This window comes from Idiotropiscis lumnitzeri, chromosome 14, assembly GCF_059441095.1.
Source record: "Idiotropiscis lumnitzeri isolate Australia: NSW breed Sydney's pygmy pipehorse chromosome 14, RoL_Ilum_1.0, whole genome shotgun sequence".
NCBI lineage: Eukaryota > Metazoa > Chordata > Actinopteri > Syngnathiformes > Syngnathidae > Idiotropiscis > Idiotropiscis lumnitzeri.
The window spans coordinates 16,618,305-16,638,333 of NC_142404.1; the positions used below are offsets into that span (position 1 = coordinate 16,618,305).

The 20,029-nt window shown below is 41.9% G+C and overlaps 1 protein-coding gene across 3 annotated transcripts; it reads right to left on the reverse strand.

Moving 5' to 3' along the window:
* Nucleotides 1-38: 38 nt before the first annotated feature.
* Nucleotides 39-18,802, reverse strand: csrnp3 (cysteine-serine-rich nuclear protein 3). Of its 3 annotated transcripts, XM_088314334.1 has the most exons (6): nt 18,496-18,802; nt 17,843-17,883; nt 7,588-7,756; nt 5,300-5,562; nt 4,631-4,927; nt 39-3,666 (listed from the first exon to the last, which is right to left on the reverse strand). In XM_088314334.1, exons 3-6 carry the CDS (start codon nt 7,748-7,750, stop codon nt 2,668-2,670), a joined length of 1,722 nt encoding a protein of 573 aa, XP_088170460.1. In that variant the 5' UTR covers nt 7,751-7,756; nt 17,843-17,883; nt 18,496-18,802; the 3' UTR covers nt 39-2,667. The 3 variants fall into 3 exon arrangements, with proteins under 3 accessions (XP_088170460.1, XP_088170458.1, XP_088170459.1); XM_088314332.1 differs by lacking the exons at nt 17,843-17,883; nt 18,496-18,802 and adding an exon at nt 10,884-11,282; XM_088314333.1 differs by lacking the exons at nt 17,843-17,883; nt 18,496-18,802 and adding an exon at nt 10,884-11,276 and having other exon boundaries at nt 5,300-5,559.
* Between the last annotated feature and the right edge of the window lie 1,227 nt (nt 18,803-20,029).

Consider the following 20,029-nt stretch of genomic DNA (forward strand, 5'->3'; position numbering starts at 1 on the left):
ATTAACAAAGGACATTGACGTGGAACTCAAACAATACATCAGAAGACCAAATGACATTTATTTCAAAAGCATGAAAAAAGGAAAACTGAGCAAATGCTATCTACAGATAAAAATCAAACACATAAGAAAAATCACTTTGTGCAAAACGTATGCATTTCACGCAATACCAAAATGAAAAAAAAAATCAGGCACATGAAGCTTTTACAACTCACAATCAGCATTTAAAAAATGGACAATTTTGAAATACATAAGCAATTTACTCAATATTGACTTACCACAATAAATACACGTTTCAATATATCATTCATAAATACTGGGGGTGTGGGCGGGGCTAAATTATGGACTGAATGCAACATTTCACCCTCAAACTGTACTGTATGTTTTGGCAAAAGATTTGACTGAAAGCAGTCTGCACACACACAAACACAAGAACCAAACTTAACACAACCACAAAAAAAATAAAAATCCTGCATTAGCAGCTGAGTACTGAATTTCCATTTTAAGAAGTGCTTCTTTTGCAATGTCTCTGCTTAGTCATTTTCAATGACTCAATTATTATGATCAAATCCCAAACTGTGATTGTCATCCATTTTTAAGGTATGTCATGGCAATTCTAATGGGAAACGTATGTCGTTTTAACCCATAGAGGAAAAAAGAATTCGGCGTAGGATAGTTTAGTTAGTAGATAACTATTGCACACAATAACCTCATTTATTGGCTCAACATATAAATAAACCTCATTCATTTAACCAACCATACCCGAATGTTGTTTGTACTATGTTGGAATTAGAATAAAATAAAATCTCCAGAAAAAGATAAATATTTAGTCCTAACTTTTGTGTGCAGTGTGAATTTAAATCTGACCTTTTTGGAGACATTTCAAAGTGCTTTTAATATTTAACTTAATTACTAGACATTAATATCCCTGTATTAATGGAACACTTCAATGAGGTGATTCTTTTTTCACCATTCAAGTATCGATTTAAAAAAAAAAAACAAAGCTGCGGCATCCAATGCACCACAAACACTTTAGTCCCAAAGTTTGCAAATTGACCAATGTCAATTGCAAACTCAGGCTTGCTCATACTTTTCTAACCATAGAAAAGCATATCATAGTAAGGAGAAAAAAAAGAAACAAGCATTTTTTTGTTGTTGTTTTGTATAAAACAATAGCATTTTTGTTCCCCTTAAATACTGCTGCAATTCCCCAAAAGAGCATGCGTATTATCAAAACTTTTACAATATATATTGTACGTATACTTCCTAAACAATAAATAAACTTGACGGTAATCCTTTTTGCACACTTTTGGACACACACGATAGACATATAAAAGTTCCATCGACAGTACAATATTTGCTCAAAACTAGAACTTTACATCTGAAATTACAAGATAACATTGCACAGCGTGACATAATTGAACTTCGATTGTTCCTAAAATGAAACCCGTGACGTCAGCGATGGAAAATGGGCCACGGTGCTGTGAGCTGCTTTGAAATTCGAGTTCAGAATGTAAAAAGGCCTTGGATGCAATACGTTCCTTAAAAAATAAAATAAATTAGAAAAAGAAAAGACGTCCGTGTGGAATCTCAGTCATCCAGTTGATGATAAATCACCAAGATTAAATCGAGTCGATTGAACTTTGGTTGTTAAAGACGGTTCGCCTTTAATTCTTTTAATTTGAAATTTCAGCTGTGAAGTCTCTTATTTTATTCCTGGTTCCGTTGCCCGGCGTGGATGGCCAATTGGTCGTTTGCTCGCCTGGTGGTGGCAAAACAGCTCGTTCCGGCCACTCCCCCTCCTGGAATTAGACGATCTTTGTTGGAAGGGTCGTCTCATTTCATCTTGACGCAAGTTTTATTTAGAGATAATTAGGGCTGAACAATTCTTAATTCGAATTCAAATCGAACAATGTAGAAGGAAAAAAAAAAGTGCATTTCTTGTGTGCCAGATGTAAAGAAAAGGTCACGGTAAGTATCGTGTAGCAAAAACTTAATATATTAAAACAGCTTTCCACAAATTCAATCTATGTACGTACTGTGTAATAGACTTTGAAGTAAATTGAAACAAAAATGGCGCAGATTTGTTTTCATTGTTGTAATCTAATTTCTGACTTTCTGACTCCTGTTTACGCCAGACGTGTGATAGAATTTTGTTATCGTCGTGAACTGCAAATCAAAAATGTGTAGAAAGCTAACAACTCGGGTGAATAAACTGTCGTTCATATTAACTTAGTCAAATTTAAAATTATTTAGTGTAAGCCTAACCTGTCATACATTTATGTATCATGAATCTGAATCATGGGAATACAGATTAATGTATTGCTTAAAATTGTATATTAAGATGATCTTATAATATATATAAACAATAAAACGGGTTTTTACTGGGCTTTGTCAATTTAGTATTTTGGTTCCTCCACACCTTTTTTTGTGACTAAAGACTTTGAGACTCCTCCACTTGGGCTTTTCGAAGCCACTCAGCCATGTTGTGACACACGCCTTTTCAAAGGCTGTTTGCTTCCTCCAAGGTCATTGCACTCCGACCCAGGAGAGTCCACGCTGATCATTTAAAAGCCTTTCCGATTAAAGGCGAAACGGCTTCAACAAACTAGAAAAGGTCAGTTGCCTCGATTCAAACTTTGCGAGTCTTAATGCAAACGTGGCCACCTTCTACAAGGCCGGTAAAGACAGATTCTTGGTACTCGTTGAAAGTAAGTTCAAGTCGGGGTGTCCGTTCACGTTAGATTGCTGCGGCGGCTCGGCTGTCGCGCATGAGCCGTGAGTGCTGAACGGAGCGTGGGCGTTATTGTTCAGATAATTGTGAAACTGGTTCTCTGGCGGATCCACAAAGTCCGCTTTGTACGGCAGTTGCTTGTCGTCGTCGAGGGAGTAGTGGCTCGAAGCAGCCACCGGTGCGTTTCCGCCCAAGTTAAAATTCGTAGAGTATTGTTCAATTGGTTGATTGGCGAAGGCGCCCTGGGTTTGGGGGCCGCTGATTGGCTCTTGGAATGCTAAGGTTTCCCCGTAGGGTTCACTCGACTGGTTGCTCGGGCCACTGGCGGCGGGGCCAGAATTACCCAGATGATAGTACTCGGCCGAGGGGGGGTTCATTAAATAAGCGTTCCCGTTCACGCGGTTGTCGTCGTCGCCGTAACACAGAACCGAGGCCAAGGGGACCACTTCTGTGTGACACAAATTCCCCGACCTGTCCTCATCTTCGTCTTCCTCGTCCTCCGACTCGCTGTTGGCTAAACTCTGAGTGCTCGAGTCTGAAAGCCCGCTGAAAACGCTGCTGCTATCCTCCTCGTCTTCATTGTCATCTTCCTCGTCATCCTCGTCGTCCTCATCATCCTCGTCCTCGTCCTCCAGCGTCTCATCCAGCTCGCCGGCCGTCTGCAGGTGCACGCCGGCGCTTTGGGGAACGGCGTCGGGCAAAGCGTAGTCCAACCTGTGCTGAGACTGAACCAGAGGATTGGTGCTGACTGCCTCGTTGCCATGGTAACCGTTGGTGGGGGAAGCTTGCTCCTGCTCGCGACTCTTCTCCAGCTCCAGCTTCATTATGGTGTGAAGGAAATGGGTCCGAACGCGGATAGGGTTAAACTCCACTCTGCCACTCGAATTGCTGCAGCCTTCTTTTGTGCAGCCGCATGGAAATGACATGCGATCCACCTAGAGGGAACAAAGCATTTCCTGTCACGGGCTACATCGCAAGAATCAAAAAGCAACAATGCTCTGAAGCCATTTTTTTTAACCAATGTTTTTAATAATTGTTTCTGATCTCAAATTACACTGATCAACACCGAATTTTTAATCACAGATGGCTTCATGTGTCCGGAAACGTGTTTATGACACAGATTTTCAAAAAGTCTTAACTTGTTGTATAATGACAATAAGGGCCATTCTGATTCGGATTCTGAAAGAAGAGTATAATCTGTAATTGTGTGGTTTCTCTGTTTACATAGTATATTATTTAAATGATTTTCTTCTGTATCTGTTGAATGACCATTGTGTTGCTGTCCACCTTGGCCACCAGAGGGCAGTATAGGAAAGACAGACGGCTAAATAATTCCACACAGTAGAAACATTATTTAGCTCGTCTCTGCTCCTAGAAGGGACGAAATAATATAGAAAGTATGACTGTGAGTACTAATATAATTAATATCTAAAAATTCTGCCACCATTTTTGAGTTTACATATCAGATGCTCAAAGGGTTGAATGTGCTTTATCATTGTGTTAGCAAGGCTAACGAATGTAGTCGGTTTAAATACATGACGTGTAATAATTGTCCTAGTTGGATGTATAGTGTGACAGTAAACGTAAACCGGGAGTGGCATTAAACACATTGAAACCTCTTTTTTGAGAATTTGTTTACCATTTGCAAACGTGCTAATTGTGGAGTTGTTGACTGCCACCAGCGTTCGTGAAGGGAGAGAAATTGGCTCAATTAAGGCTTGTATTTTGAACTAATGAATCGGGTCACTCGTACTTCAAGGCACGATCGTGTTCTCAACATACTATGAACACAAAATGACAAGTACAAGGGGCAAAACATTTAAAAATAACTAATACAATTATTTTAGGTTTAAAATAAATAAGATGAATATAGAATACATTTCTTGAGCAAGCCTTTACCTGACACTTGATCCCCGCATTGCTGCAGGCACAGGTCTCCGGCTCACAGAAGACTCTGCAGTCGCACCCGCAGTCCTCTCTGGACATACGAATGGCCCGAAGTTCATGCTTCTCATCCACGTCAATCTTCTTGACCCCGGAGGTACGGAGCAGGGCCCGTCGCTTTTTAGTGGTGAGCGGCTGCAGGAAGAAGTACTCATCCACTTCGGTGTTGTCCAGGTCGATGTCGTCGTCGGAAATGTCTTCGGCGGTGAGAGTGTTGGCCTCCTCGGACTCGACTGTTCCATTCTTGGTAAGCTAGAACACAGAAGGGGAAACAATTCAATATGAACCTATAGGCGTTGCTGTCAGCAGGATTACAGTGGAATTTTCAACCAAAACTAGGCTGTGCTGAAATAACTTCCTGCTCCGTTCTTTGTCTTTCAAACGTACACGGTCTCAAACTAAATACGTTTTCTGCCATCCAGTGGTTGATATTGGAATTACACCCAATATAAACACACGTTAGATCAAAATAGTTATTAATAGTACGGGGGGGAAAATGGCAGGACCAATATGCAATTAATGTTGTTGTCAGTGAATGTGTAGCAAACTAAATTTTTATAGCAAATCAGTTACGTTCCTTACTCCAAAGAAGCCAAGTGAGGAATGGATGTGCAGTTATTTCACCTTGAGTTTGATGGAGTTAAGTTTCTCCTCTTTGAGATGGTCTCTCAGCATGTCCCTGTGGATCCTCTCCTGCTCCATGGCAAACTCGCCAAGGGAGTACTGCCTGACCCAGCTGTGCCTGTTGGACATGCCCAACGTGCTGCCGCCCTGGCTGGGCACGCTGGTGAAGCCCTGCCTCCTATTGAAGTAGTACACGGTCACCTTCTCAAAGTGCACCCTCCTCGTGCACAGCCGCTTCTCTCGCTTCAGGATGGAGCCAGCTGCTGAGAAAAACGCTGTGTTAAAAATCAAGCCGTTACAAATGTCAAGTGCACATTTATGCCATGAGATTTTAAGAACAGGGCTCTTTAATGGCTTGTATACAAATAATTTGAGTGACTGAAGCGCCTACCCATCCAATTGTCCCTAAAAGCAATGCTCAACTCTTCTAAGAGACCCCGCCCACTTTTCGTCTACAGGAAAACATGCAAATGAGCTTGTTTTAGCAGGTGTTACAAGCACGTTCTAAGTGCACCTAAATGTTTGAATCATTGAATCTCCCCTCCCATCACATGGCGCTGCACCCCATGACAACCGACAGAAGGTCAGTCTTTGCGCCCCCCTCCCCTGCATCCCCCGCCCTCCCCACCCCGTCCGCTGGCAGCTGCAGTTGACAGAAGCCGTGCTCAGACCCCACGGATATGCTCCTCTCCTTATGTTAACTCTCCCCTCAAGAACCACAACATTAGGTACACCTGCACGTGAATCTGATGCAAGTCATCTATCAAAATGAGTCTTTTGCAAAGATACTGTGAATGGGATGACAAGATTTTGTCCCGCTCCCTTCATTCTGTGTCATTTGTTCTTTAAAATGCCAAAAATTTAGCAATGTTGGCAGAAAGAAAACCGGGTTATACAGTACATTGAGTGGTCTAAGCTCGTCAGTACGGCACTAATATTAGTTAGGCTGAGAATGAGTTCCGTAATGTATTCAAAGATTAGCAATTCAAGCATACAGTTCCAAATGACCAGTACACGAGAGACAATTCAACAAGCGTCCTGTCAGATGATCTGCCCATCTTCTGGATTCTATCCTCTTTTATCAGTTTTCCTCTTCCCACCACGTGAGGGAATTTACCAGTTGTTATCTGAAGAGCACTTGCCCTGACATTGCGCTGTTATCAAATGGTTCGCAACCTTCAAGTCAGGAGGCGTGTGAAAGCCTTTGCTCAACAAAAATGCAACCTTTTGACAGTAGAAATTATGAAGATAATGGCCTGAAATGGAATAAAACATTGCTCAAGTGATGATTAAAGCATTGAGCGGGGAAAAAATCATTTTCCTCGCCCACCAGGGCAGGATCTCCCTCTATTTGAGCTGCCATGATTAATACAAGCAACTGGTATGCTTTCTCGATGTCAGTCACGTCTTCAATTTGCTGGGTGGCATTCAGGGGCTTGTCTTTGCATGCCAGTCCATCTGGCTCCTTCTCCTTCCTGGGCTTCTGTTGCTTGAGGCATTCACTGAGCTTGATGTATTCTTGGAGGCCTGTCGTGTCCTCCTGGATGACGCTCACTAGTCCAAAACCCAAAACCCGCCTCTTTCTGCTTTGTGTAGCGCCTCAGGGTGCTGGACTTGGGTGGAACCTTCTAGGCATTGCAAGGAGCTTTATTGTCTTGAGATATATGTGCGTGCGTGCGCAATCTGTTGCTTAAAGGGATATAGATTCAGAAGTTGGAATTCTCTTTGATATTTAGTTTGACAGTAAACTTCAACTCAGAGTGGCATTAAAGAGCTTGCAGCCGCTTTTATTCTTTTAAGAAGAAGAATTCATTATATTTCAACGCCACAAATAAATGTACAGCTACTGTATAACCATTATTTTATGAAAAAAAAAAAATTCAAACAGGTGACAGATTGTATTATGCAAACGTGTTCTTCGAAAGAAGGTTAGAGGGTACGTGCACGGCACAGCTTGAGACGTCATCATCTCATTCATCTGGCCGGGCTGGCTTGCTGATGCTATTTCTAATCAGGGAAGCTGCCCGCGCATGGCGCCTTTCTATTACACCGGCGGTCTCTCAGCATCACTTAGCCTCGCCTCTGCACGCCTATGACTGTGCATTCATATGACGCTGCCTCTTGCAAAGACCAACTCAGCCACCCAGCATTGGAATAACACCATTTGTTCCATCTTGATTAAAATAACCTCCTTTGTTTCCTCCTCTCTAATGAAATGACAAACATTCCTCTTCCCGCTCGGATTACGCCGTTTGTTAGCAACTGGGTGCACGGTGACTGACACTCACGGGTGAAAGGGCCACAGGCGGACGGGTTGACGCTGTCGCTGCTATCCCCGCTCTCGCTGCAGGATACCTCATCATCAGACTCCCTCAAGGAAGAGCACGGGGAGGAGGAGGCTTCCACCTCCTCGAATTTCCTCTTCAGTATTCCGCTCATGGCCTGACACATCTGCACCTGAAACACAAAGACAGCGGAGGGGCCACGTTATTATTTAATATCCAGTTTAGGAGGCCTCTGTAATCCTCAATACACTCAATTAGCACCACATACGCATCCACATAAGCACAACCCCCCCACACACACACACACACCTCCAGCTCTCCTGCCGCTCTGCCTGGCACTCCCTCGGCAATTGATCACATTGGCACAAAGGAGCAGCGATGGCCAGCGAAAGCCGCTAATTACATTCTCGATCTGATGTAGAGGAAGTTCATTTGGATTCATTTATTGTGTGGCTCAAGAAGAAGAAAAAAAAAGCAGGCTTGACCAGCATTCATCACAATAGAAATGCTCATTTATGGATATATGTGTTGAGAATATTTAGTACGTGTTCGTTGTACTAACAGTAACTGTATGAAAATAGGTTCGGAATGAATAACGTTTAAAAAATAAATAAATGAGCCGACTTAGTAATAACGTCGTAGATAAAACAAGTCTACACACCCCAGTTGAAATGGTAGGTTTTTTTTTTGTTTTTTTTAAAATAAGTAGACCAATGGGAAAAAAAATGAAATGGAAAAAAAAAAGCACTGCAAGTGTGATCTGCACTGAAAAAAATGTTTAACAAAAATAATTGAAGTAGGTGTGACTGCACCTCATTTTTATCAACTTGAAGTTCTCTTCAACAATTATCTTAAGGTGAAACAAACAATTAGTTCAATTGCTCCAAAATTTAAATTAAGTTCTCATTATCACTTGAAGCAAATAATAATTTCAAGCAATTGGGAAAAAAAAAATAAAATAAAATAAAATAAAAAAATAAAATAAAAAAATATATATATACATATATATATATATATATATATATATATATATATAAAATTTATAATTTATTTATTTATGAATATAATAAAGTCATAAATAAGTGCTTGCATAAGTGTGCACACCCCTAAATTAATAGAATTTGGCTATTTTCAGAATTAATCAATAACATCCAAAGGCATGTTTAATGGGAGTCAACACACACCTGCGTCTACCTGAACGGCCTCTGATTGACTCCAAATCCATTTCAGAGGCCCTCAGATTCCAGAGCCTTTTCCTGACATCTTCCGAAAGGTGTTAACACCAACTCCTGTTTTGAACCGTTCCTAATTGGAGGACTGCGTTTTACTTTTACCTGAGTCATATTATTCAAAAGTATTCAGTGCAATTTTTGGCTTCCCTATCCACCTCTGCTTACTTTGCAACATCCTGCGAGGAAGTTAATGAAGAAAAAGACAACAAAGTCCATCCCATGACTGGACTGTATTGGTACCAAAAAGGATTCTGTTGCGGATCGCTTTTGGCATCACTCACAACCCTCGGACAATACAAATGCATAAAATGTATGCACCATGCTCAAGGGACGTGAACTGTACCGCTTGGTGAGAACACCAAGAAAAACCATTGTGGATCTTTTCAGTCAAGCTCATTTTGTTTACGGACCTCGCTTGAACAAATCAGAGTTTGTGATAACCTCAGCATAACAACACTGCTGCTTTTGTTGACACAATGACTGGCAGCTCCACGGCTTTCTGCCTTGGAGACAGCAAGAAGGGCCGGCATCTTCAGCGAGCTTCATCCTGTCTATCTGTCAGAGCAGCTTGTGGGGGAGTTCCGTTCACAGACGGCCGCCGCGTTTCATCTGGGGCTCTGCTATCGAGTCATTACAGATGCAAATGCTTCCTGGGAGACATGCTGCCTGAGAGAAGAGATGCGAAGAAAGAGGTGCAGCACAGATAGGAGAACCACCGCTGCCAGAAAGGCTCATTGTTCCCCGGGGGTTATGTTGGGGTTTTTTTTTTTCCTTCTTCCCTTCTTCCTTTTCTATAACTGCGGGGGTGCCACAACCAACTCCAGCCTCGTCCTTGTGGATTACCCATCACCACCTAAAAACAGAGGTGTGCCATCCAGCATTTGAAAGTAAAGACGAGGGTCACGTCAGTTCCACTTTTCTGAATTCAAACGCATGGAATGGAAATTGTGGCCACTCTACCAAATCGCTCCCATTCTCAAATGTTCGATCCGTCGCACATACGTCACAAAGAAACATTCATGCTTAACTTCTGGTTGTGGAAATTTCCACCAGAAATAGCGTGGGCAGCTTCCAAAAGGTTTCCGTATTAGACAGCATTGTTAGCAACCTATGTGTTCGCTTTAGCTCTCTGCTGAGGCTGCATTAGGCTTTGAAATTAAAAAGTGGTTGCCATGGCGATTGCCGTGTACGCTCACAACTAATGCTTTCCCATGTGACAGTGTCTGGAGCAAAAAATATCACCGGGTCCCACACTAATGCAATATACATCCTGTATATATGCACATGTAGATAATGATGTTGCACAAGTGTACACACCCTGTTATAACTGAGGACGTAGCTGTGTTTAGAACCAACCATCTACATTCAACCTCATGTTAATATGTGAGTCAACGCACACCTACCCTTTCCAAGAAGTTCTAGTGGGCTTTTCATGACATTTTTGGAGTCACATTTTACAGCTCAAGCTAGATACAGTAATATATAAAATAATTCATAAAATTAATAGAACAAAATATAGAATTAGAAAGTTTTTGTTTCGTCACACAAATGGTTTGGATTTGGTATGTGTCATTTTGTAAATTACTGAGAATATAATTTCCAAATGGAAGTCATTTTGTGTATTTAAAAAGAAAATGGTCAAAATACTGAAACAGATCAAGTGTTTTTTCTTCGTGAGAGATTTTTTTCCCCCAGTGCTGTATATATTTAATCTAAATACAAACATACAATAAACATATACAGTATATTCATAACAATACACTAAAAACAAAAGCTCAACTCAGTCTGAATTATTAGATATGAATCTACATCACTGGAGCCACTGATTAATATAACAAAGCATTATTAAGCTCACTATACCACAGGAATTAAAAAAAAAGACAAGACTCAAAGCCAGAACAGCCTCACAACTCAACCATCCCTCATTGATATTAGACACACATTTCTGTTCTTCTCGTGATTCATCAAGACAAGCGCACAGCACTGAGAAGACAACGGGCAAGCATGCAATCAGCATCACGGCAACTCCCTCCGGCCGGCCGGCCGGCCCTCGCGGGAACCACTGACCTGCATCCACTGGCGGACTCTGACTCCTTTCACCTCTTCTCACTGCAGGACCGCTGCACAATCATTAATGCGGCAATTCACACATGATGGATGAAGAGCTTGCCATTTTGTCTCAGTCCACTGACTTGCAGCAACCCCGGAGGTCCATCACAAAAAAAAAAGAAGGGGATGCCGGCTGAGAGATGAGATTGTCGATAGTGTATGCTTTATTACAAGAAGCAAGAAGACAATCTTTCACACTTTAGCTCCCTCTTTGTCATCGTGTTGCTCTCGGTGCCACACAAAGGCTCATTAGCGGCAACTGGCTGGTAGGCAAGGAGGCTGACTGGAGCTGAGGCACAGTCAGCCTGAGAAGTCACATGGGTGGATTGTCTGAGAGCGAGCAGTGGAGGGAGAGCGAGAGAGAGAGCGAGAAAAAGAGCGTGCCTCCTCTCCTGCTGTCTGCAGATATTTTTACCAACATGGTAGATGGGAAAGGGAGGGCGTGTGGGTAGGGGCAAGCAGTGGTGAAGGCGGGGGGGGAGCAGGAGGCAAAGGTATGGGGGTGTCGGGGGACTGTCAGAGAAAAACGGATGAGGAGGTGTATTTGGAAGAGATGGGGAAAGGGGAAGGAGGGAGTTACAAAAAAAAAAAAAAAAATGGGATAAGAATAATAAAATGACACAACCACTGCAATCAAACAGCAAGAGCAATAAGTCCAAAATGTGATGCCGGAGAAAAAAAAAAAAAAATTCACAGGACCTTTGTTAAGTATGCATTTCCATCAATTGATTAACATTGTGCATATATGCATTATAAAGATTTTTATTCCGCCATTCATTTCCACAAGTTGAGACCTACCCAAAATGATTTGTAATTGCTTTTACAAGCCACAAGATTGTGACTAAGTCCCCCCCCCCCATTAGATAAAGCTATGTCTGCAACTGAGTTGTAGTTACAGTGACTCGAATGACAAACCACAAGATAGTCTAAAACAATTTAGAAAAAGAAAAAAACTGTCATTAAAAAAATGCGTAATAATATCCCCTGCAAAGATAAAATGTGATACTTGACTTTCCCATAAAGCATTTTAACACGTCATATTTCATTTTTATTCAATCTTAAAGAGCCCGTGTAGTAAAGCCCCGAAGGTTACTACAGGTGGTTAATGGCGAGTCCGCTAATGTCAATAACGACATTGTGATTAAAAACCAATATTGGCTCTCATTATCTCTGCTTTTGGTCGAGCTTACTCCCAGAGGAACGGTCTGGCTCTTTAATGGCTAAATTCTGCACAGTGCTCACCAGGCCGCCACTAAGCGCGTCGTTTTGATGCGGTGTAGGTAGCGAGCTTTTAGTGCTCTTTGTCAGAAAGCAGCTGCCTGCTGAGGCCAGAGAGCACGCTAAGAGTAGACAAAACAGTCAAGTCGCAGCTGGACCGAGCGGCAAAGAATATTGTTTGAAGGTTAGCTAAAGCTAAAGCCAAGCGGCCATCTCATTCATATTAGAATCATGTGCGGACGTTTGCTGTGTAAGAGAAGAGCATTTAAGTGTTTGTGCACGTTTTTCTTAGTATCGCTTAATTTTATTTATTTATTTTTCTTAAAACATATTAGAGACAGCATTTGTGTGCAATTTCTCCAAGTACATTTGAAAATGTGCAATAAATAGATGAGGTAACCAAATGAAGAGACTGCACAAAGAGAGAAACTGTTCAGCTGTTGAACGGAGCGAAATGCTTTTAATCCGACTCAGCCTCACAAAAAAATAAAAGAGCAATTTTTGTAATGTGTTTATTAATACTAAAAGTGTCTCTCGGTAAAATTGGGCTTTAAAAAAAACTGTAATTATATCATTAAATAGAATAAAGAATTAATGTGCACATATTGACCACCTGGGGGCAGTATAACAGGCATATGGATATACATGGAGAGGTCACTTGTCAGTAAGTCACAATATTACTCGTTCTCTGCAGAGGATAAAGAACTTATAAGTATTATTATATTATCTGTCGACATGTGTTACTCCACCGTTTGTGTTCAAATATCCCTCATGTTAATTCGTTAGCCTGTCCATGGCGTTTTGCATTGTTAACATTTCGCTAGTCGGACTTCATGAATCAAAGCCATGTGGTAACTTTCAATACAGAATGAGTAACTCTTGTTTTCTGTTTAGTTTGACAATTGCTTATTATAATTATTATTGTTTTTATTTTTTCCACAATGTAACACACTCCCGGAATGGTGGCCCAATACTTTTGTCCACTTCATGTACGTCATCGTAGCACTCGTGGTACTTCATTCAAGATTTGTTTTTGTTTTTTATTATTATTATTATTTTTTTGCATAAACGCCGCCCCCCCCCCCCACACACACACACCCCACCCCGTCGAAACATCCCCCCTTTTAAATATGCAGTTTGAAAACGAGGCCAGCGGAAGCGCACCGCTGAGCGCTCCAAGATTACACGGCTGCATCACAAAGAGCAAAGAGCAAGTCAGGCTAATGAGAGAAGTGCAGCAGGCAAAATAAGACGGCGCTCGCTCTTGTTTAGCTGTTGATGTAAATCAACACGGACTCTTCCATACAAAGGTATCGCTGGCTTTGTGTGCATTCAAAACGCTTCTCTCTTTTGTCCGTTTCCCTCTAATGGGAATTCCGTCTAGGAAATAGTATTTTTATCAGCTTGTAAATTCCCGGCGAACGCGCGCTTAAACAATACAATACACGGAATGTAACAATCGTTATCGCTAGTTGTCCTTATTGAATACTCGTGTCGGGCAACAGGGACTTGTTTGAGTTCAATATCTCTATAAGTCTACAGCAATTGTAAATAAAACGTCCGATACTGCTCGTGTCCTTTAAAATATTTTTGATGCATCCAGCGTGTCAATAATTAATGTTTTGCAAGTGCAACGAAACATATCTCAAATCCTTTCCGACTATTCTCCGGTTGTCTGGTCAATTTCACTTCAATTTGTCCCTGGAAGGCACCTCGTGCACGTCTGTCTGTCTGAGTATCGCATTTATATTCTGTCCTATTACGTAAGATGCAAACACTGGAGGGATGCCATGCATTTGCTTCACCGTGCACTGACCTATATTTCCTTTTCCTTAAAACCATGAACTGAAGACGGCAATCGTAACGCAAACGAGCTGCAAGAATAATTGTGCTTGTGTAGTCATCATGATATTGAGGTCATATGCAAAGCAGTTGGCCAACTCCCATCGTGCTGAATGAAAGGTGCGTTCCAAAACATCATCGGCATGCTGTCCAAACAAGCGGTTGAGGATCACTTGAAATCTACTCCAGATTAGTTTTTTTAAATGAAAGATGGGGTTTTAAAAACTGCGGTGCCTTGAGAAGTTAGTTTAATTTGTTCAGTGACCGAATGAAACCCGACCAAATTGAAATGAATGGAAAAACCATTCATAAAAAAAATAAATAAATAAATAAAAAAAATAAATCAGGAAAATATTTCGAACCCGCGTTTCTATTTGTCTTACTCGTCAAGACAAAGAGTGTACTCGTACATGCACCTTTAGCCGGATATCAAGGATATCGAATAAATGCTTAAACAGCTTTCCACATTAAAGCACTTCATTATGCTGGAGGGTTTCTTCATGACAGTTGGTCAAAGCACATTTATCCAAGCACTTGTATGTCCTAACTTTTCAGTTACTCGCCGTCAGCAAACTGATGATATAAACGTACCCCAAAAAAAAAAAAAAAAACGCGCTCCCAAGGGAGTTTTATGCCTCCAGGGGTTGTGTGGAGCATCTCGATAAGAGAACATCTTTAAAAGGAAATATTTTTCATGATTCATCCAAACTGCGCATGTCAGCATTGTGGCTCCTTGTCAAGGCAGCGTTTCAACGGACAGTGCTTGCGGTGGCCAAAGTAGGGTCGAGCTGAGCTTGAACACGCGCTTAACGCCGAACAGGTGAACTGACGCGGATAATTAAAACACGATAGGCCAACGCTAAGACCTTGACAACCTGCAAAACAAAATTAGTTTTCAGAGCAGGTTTGGTCATTTTCATTAATTAATTAATTCATTTTTAAATGCTCCTTTTTTTTTTTGTTTACTGGTTTTTATTTTGTGTATTTCCATTTGCGCATATATATATTTACATTTATATTTATTTTTTTAACACCTCTTCATTCCCATACACGCCGAGAAAAGCAAGGATGCATCCCAGTGGAACTGGCTGCTAGAATTGCGGTGACTTGAAACCACAAGAGGGCCGGTGCCGTGCAGCCAGCCCGGGCTTCCGTTCGACCTCATCCATCAAGTGTGTCGCGCTCGGCCGTAAACGGCAGCCTTGGAAGAGGCGATAGCGAGAGAGAGCACGGCAGACAAACTGATCAAGAGAGATATATAGAGAGAAGGTAGGTCTCAGCTGGACTCCGCTGAGGCCGAGATGATTATGCGGCAACAGATGATGTCAGTGTAGAATGCCCCCCCCCCCCAACTAAAAACACACACACTGCTCAGATATTCATCAATGCTGTTTTTTCAAGGCTTGTTCTTCAAATAAATGGCATGGGTGTTACGGAGAGGTCAGTTAGTCTTCATCTGAATAAATTAGCATCACATCTTGGAATGGCGCTTCTTATTTACGCCATTGGAATCAGTTTACAGTGGCGCCTTCAGATGTGAGTGACCTGACTTGCAAGTTTTTAAACATACCATACAAAGACAATTACATCACATATTTGAAACAACCACTTTAAAAAATGCCATCTTTGCTTAATTCGGACAAACTACACGAAACGCCATAGATAGGCTAATGAATAGCAGACAGCTATAATAATACTCAGGCATATATTCTTTATCCTCAGTGATAAAATAACAAAGATAGATTTAAAACTTGACCAAAAGCGGAAAAGTATGTTGTGTTCTGCTGTACGGCGAGGAATCCTGGAGATTATACTCAGTCAAAGTTATACTAAGTCCTTTCCGTCGATTGGCGCAGCTGTGTTAGCTCGCCGGACAGATACCGTCTTGCTACAGCTTGATTATTTTTTCCAAAAAAGGAATCTGAGGTTTGGTAACGGGCTTTGGAAAACACATGATCCCAAAATTGTCATCATCATGAATTATTACCATGTCGTTACTGTATTATACCCGTCGCTGTTATTAATTTCCCATGCTACGCGCACCGCACTCGCACCTGACAAATTGTGTGGAGCGGGCACTTTTATCCCTGCAGTGTGATAAAGATCCGATGGTGTAACCGAGCAAATAATGAAGCAAAGTTGTCACACGCCATCCTTTGCAATCTCAGTCAAGCTCTGCAAACGCAAGCGACAGATATCCATTCTGTAATTACACACAAAGGAATCCAGTGATGGAGATGCGCCAACATCTACGGATTTATGCAAATGAGACTTCACATGCTCGCTGTACATTTGTTAACTTGCACTGGCCTGAGGCTGCAGACAGATCTGCTCGGCGCACATGAAAAGGAGCGGTGGGGGTAGTGATGCGCGGGTGCAAGTGTGCTTGCTGCTCAGCACTCGTGGACAGAGGAGCCACAGCCTCCCGCCACACAGTACTGGGAACCATTGATCTGTTCTTCCTCCACTTAGAATGAGAAAGGAGAGGAAGCACGGGTGGGTGTTATGTACGCAACCAAAGAGCAAAGATGACCACTGTGGAAGAAGAGAATTTATCCTACAAACGAGGAGCGATCACGAGGCACCTAGCGTGGAAAACCGGTCCCGGTCGGACTCGTGTTTTTGGATTTGCCGTGATTCCAGTCACAACCACACGCAGCCCTAATCAGGAACCCTCAACCGTCACGTCAATCACAATGCTCGACTACATTATTCATGCGTCTATTTCTTATTTATGACCGTATTTTCCCATGTTATCGCAAAGTTCACAAAATGCAGGCTCGCTTGGCAGAAACATAGCTGCCAAAGCTTTTCATGGAGACGGGGATGCTTTCATCTCGCGCTCGGGCTGGGAAGGCTGTGGGATTGGGGAGGGGGGGGTTCGCATTGCGCAGACAAGCCTTATCATTTATATATAACCTCGATCATCGTGTGAATGTGAATTTTTTGGGGTTAATAGATGTAAAAATTCTCATTGCAAAATTTAGTGTTCAAATCGGTCTCATTTTCCTATTAAGACTGATTTCATTCACTGTGATGTTTTTGTATTTTGTCACGTTGATGACTAAATGTTTAAAACTATTGTCAATTCAGATGCACTCCAGTGCTTTCAAGCAATTACATTCAATGCTTTATTTTGGGTGTGATTCCATTGTTGCCCACCAGATGGCATAACACTATTTTACACTGTGTAAATTTGATAGAAGAAGTCAAAGCAGGAAGCAAGGCAAGTAATCTTTTATTTTATCCAACTAATTATCTTAATGCAGGACATACATAAAAAATTACATTTTATTTTAATTTAGAAAACGGTCCAAAAATGGTGACCAGCTTCCGCTCTTCAACCCGCTCAAATAACATCTTCAACCCAATCTGCTGGGTCAAAATAATTAACCCAATCCGCTCAAAATCCACAACTACCCAGCAAGTGGGTTAGGAAAACAACATTGTTCGAATATCGATGAGGTTTCCATAACCGTTCTGATCTAAAAGACAATAATCATCTGCTTGGCAAACATCTGCTTGCCTTTTAACGCTTCCCAAAAAAAAAAAAAACATTCCAAAACGTTTTCATGTCACTGCTGTTTGATTCCGAACAAGCCCCGCATATCAAGCTCACAATAAATATTCTAAAGAGCCGTCTCTTAATGAGAGTGATATCAGAGGCGTCTCTCTGGTTTAATCCAGCGAGACTGGTGCAGATGTCTGTGTTGACTTTGCACTGCATCAACATCACATCATGTCGTGTTACCAACGGGGTCTTTTGAGGCAGCGTAGCAACAGTTGAGTGTGTGTGTGTGTGTGTGTGTGCATGTGCATGTAATCACCAATTCACCCCCATTACAATGCAATCTTACCTTTAGAAAATGATATTACACTGCAGCCGCCTGCTTCTGTCCTGTGGAAGATAAAGAGAGAGGGGGGGGGGGGTGATTAGCTTCTGCAGCAGGTTGCATAACTGAAAGAAGCAACCTGATGTAAGACACCGAAATAAAGAGGAAATCACGCTAGGAAACTTTGGCATTAAGAAGGGAGATGATAAGGGAGATGGTTCGTGTTGTGGTGTTGGGGGGCGGAGGAGAGGAGGGGGGTGGGGAGGGGGGTGAAAGGGAGCTGGTGGGTGTTAGACTTCCTGTACTGCAGTGGACTCTGCAGGGATCCAGACTCACTTCAGGAAGCTGGCCTTGCACCAATCTTATGTCAAACTGAAGTCAGGGTGGCACACATGTGCACTCCCTCTATAATTAGGGAGGGGGGAGGAAGAGAGGGGGGGGGGGCAACCTCACACTGACACATCTATTGTGCAGAGGAAGCAAATGATACACAGTTCTGGCAAGACAAAGAAAATGTGGCTGCAATTTTGGGGACAGATTCTGAGCAGAGTTTGGACAAATGTCATTTCATGCATAGAACAAAAACAAAATCAGGACTAAATGTCACATGCGAAGACCTTGCAGTAAATGTGCAACTAAGTTAGAGGCTAATTGTGTTTAGTCTGGGCTCCACTCACCATTCATGTCGCTGTGCAGCCAGTCAATTAAGTCAACGCCCCTCCCTCAGTTCCATGCAGTGTCTCGGCGTGTCCTCCATACATGTGCCGGGGTGGCGGGCGCTGCGATCATTCAAGCCGGGGCGGTGGTTGGGAGACGAACCGGTGCGGTCGACCGGCGCTTCGGTGCCTTTACGGCGGCGGCGGCAGCAGCAGCAGCAGCAGCAGCCTTCCTTCCGGCTGCCGGGGAACAATGGTGCGGCATCAGACTGACAGGCTCCCGGGCCAACGTGACTTCATCCGTCCAATCAGAGCTCAAACACCAGGAATCAGCTGCAGAGCTCTTTTTTTGCACGCGTTTAGTGTGCACCGGCGCAAACCTGTGCACGTTTGGATATTGGTGAGAAATAACAAATACTAAGTTATTTTTTTATCCTAAATTATTTTTTCTTGTATCTGTGCTTACCTTACGCTAGTGCTCTTTTTTTTTTTTTTTTAACTTTTACTCCCTACATTTGAAAACTGCCCTATATTCATATTTGTCCAAATTGGCGCAATTAGATTGAGATCTTAAAAAAAAAAACATGGACAAGCATGCAGCGGCATGGAGGAGCGTGAACCACGGAGCGTTAATGATGACGCAACAGATTCTGGGAATCAATATATTCCCCATCGTTGGCCTTATTTCGGAGTATTGTATCTTGAGTTATCTTGGAAACCACGAAGTTTTGACGTTCAGAAATTATGAAAATTGGTCGAATTATGATCATTGGCCAAATTACCATGTTTGTCGTTGTCAGGTTATTTTGTTTTGCGTATAAAGGAGAAAAACTTTGCTTGGATTTTCGAGCCTCCCAAAGCTGATCAAATTAAGCCCTCCCACATTGTGCTGTACATGTAAAATAGTCGTTTTAGAATCAAATAAATAACGAGATGCTTCATTTTATTAGTGATCAAAAGTGACACTTATGTCAGAGAGACATCATTTTTTTTATTGTGCTGTTGTAGAACTGCACCTAATAGTTTGGTACTTGGTTGTGTAATTTTGCATGAAACAATGCTGTTCTACAACATAACATTAATATTACTTGTCTTTGACAGTGTCGGCACACTGCCACCTTTTGGTCAAGTTGATGAATGACAACTACACTGACCGGGCATTCAATATTCATGCATGGGTTTATTTCTGGAAGGCAAAAAAAAAAAGTCATCTGGAGTTTATGGCCACACGTGGAGTAATGACATGCATTATGAATCAATTTAAATGAAGGCAAGAGATCATTGATGGTGTTGAAAATATTTGAAAGGGCCTGTGATTCACTTATAGAGCAGTAGATGGTGCTGGCGCGACACAAGGAACGAGCCAACCACAACTATTAGATGTTATTTTCACTTTAAATTTCAAATCCTTTATATTGTAGTGCTAGTTATGTAACTATAGATCTATTGATTCATATTAACATATAGAACTGCTCTCAGCATCATGCAATGCAGAGCTACACTACAACAATTAATTTAAAAAATGGTACCACTGACACTCTCAATAAAAAAAAAA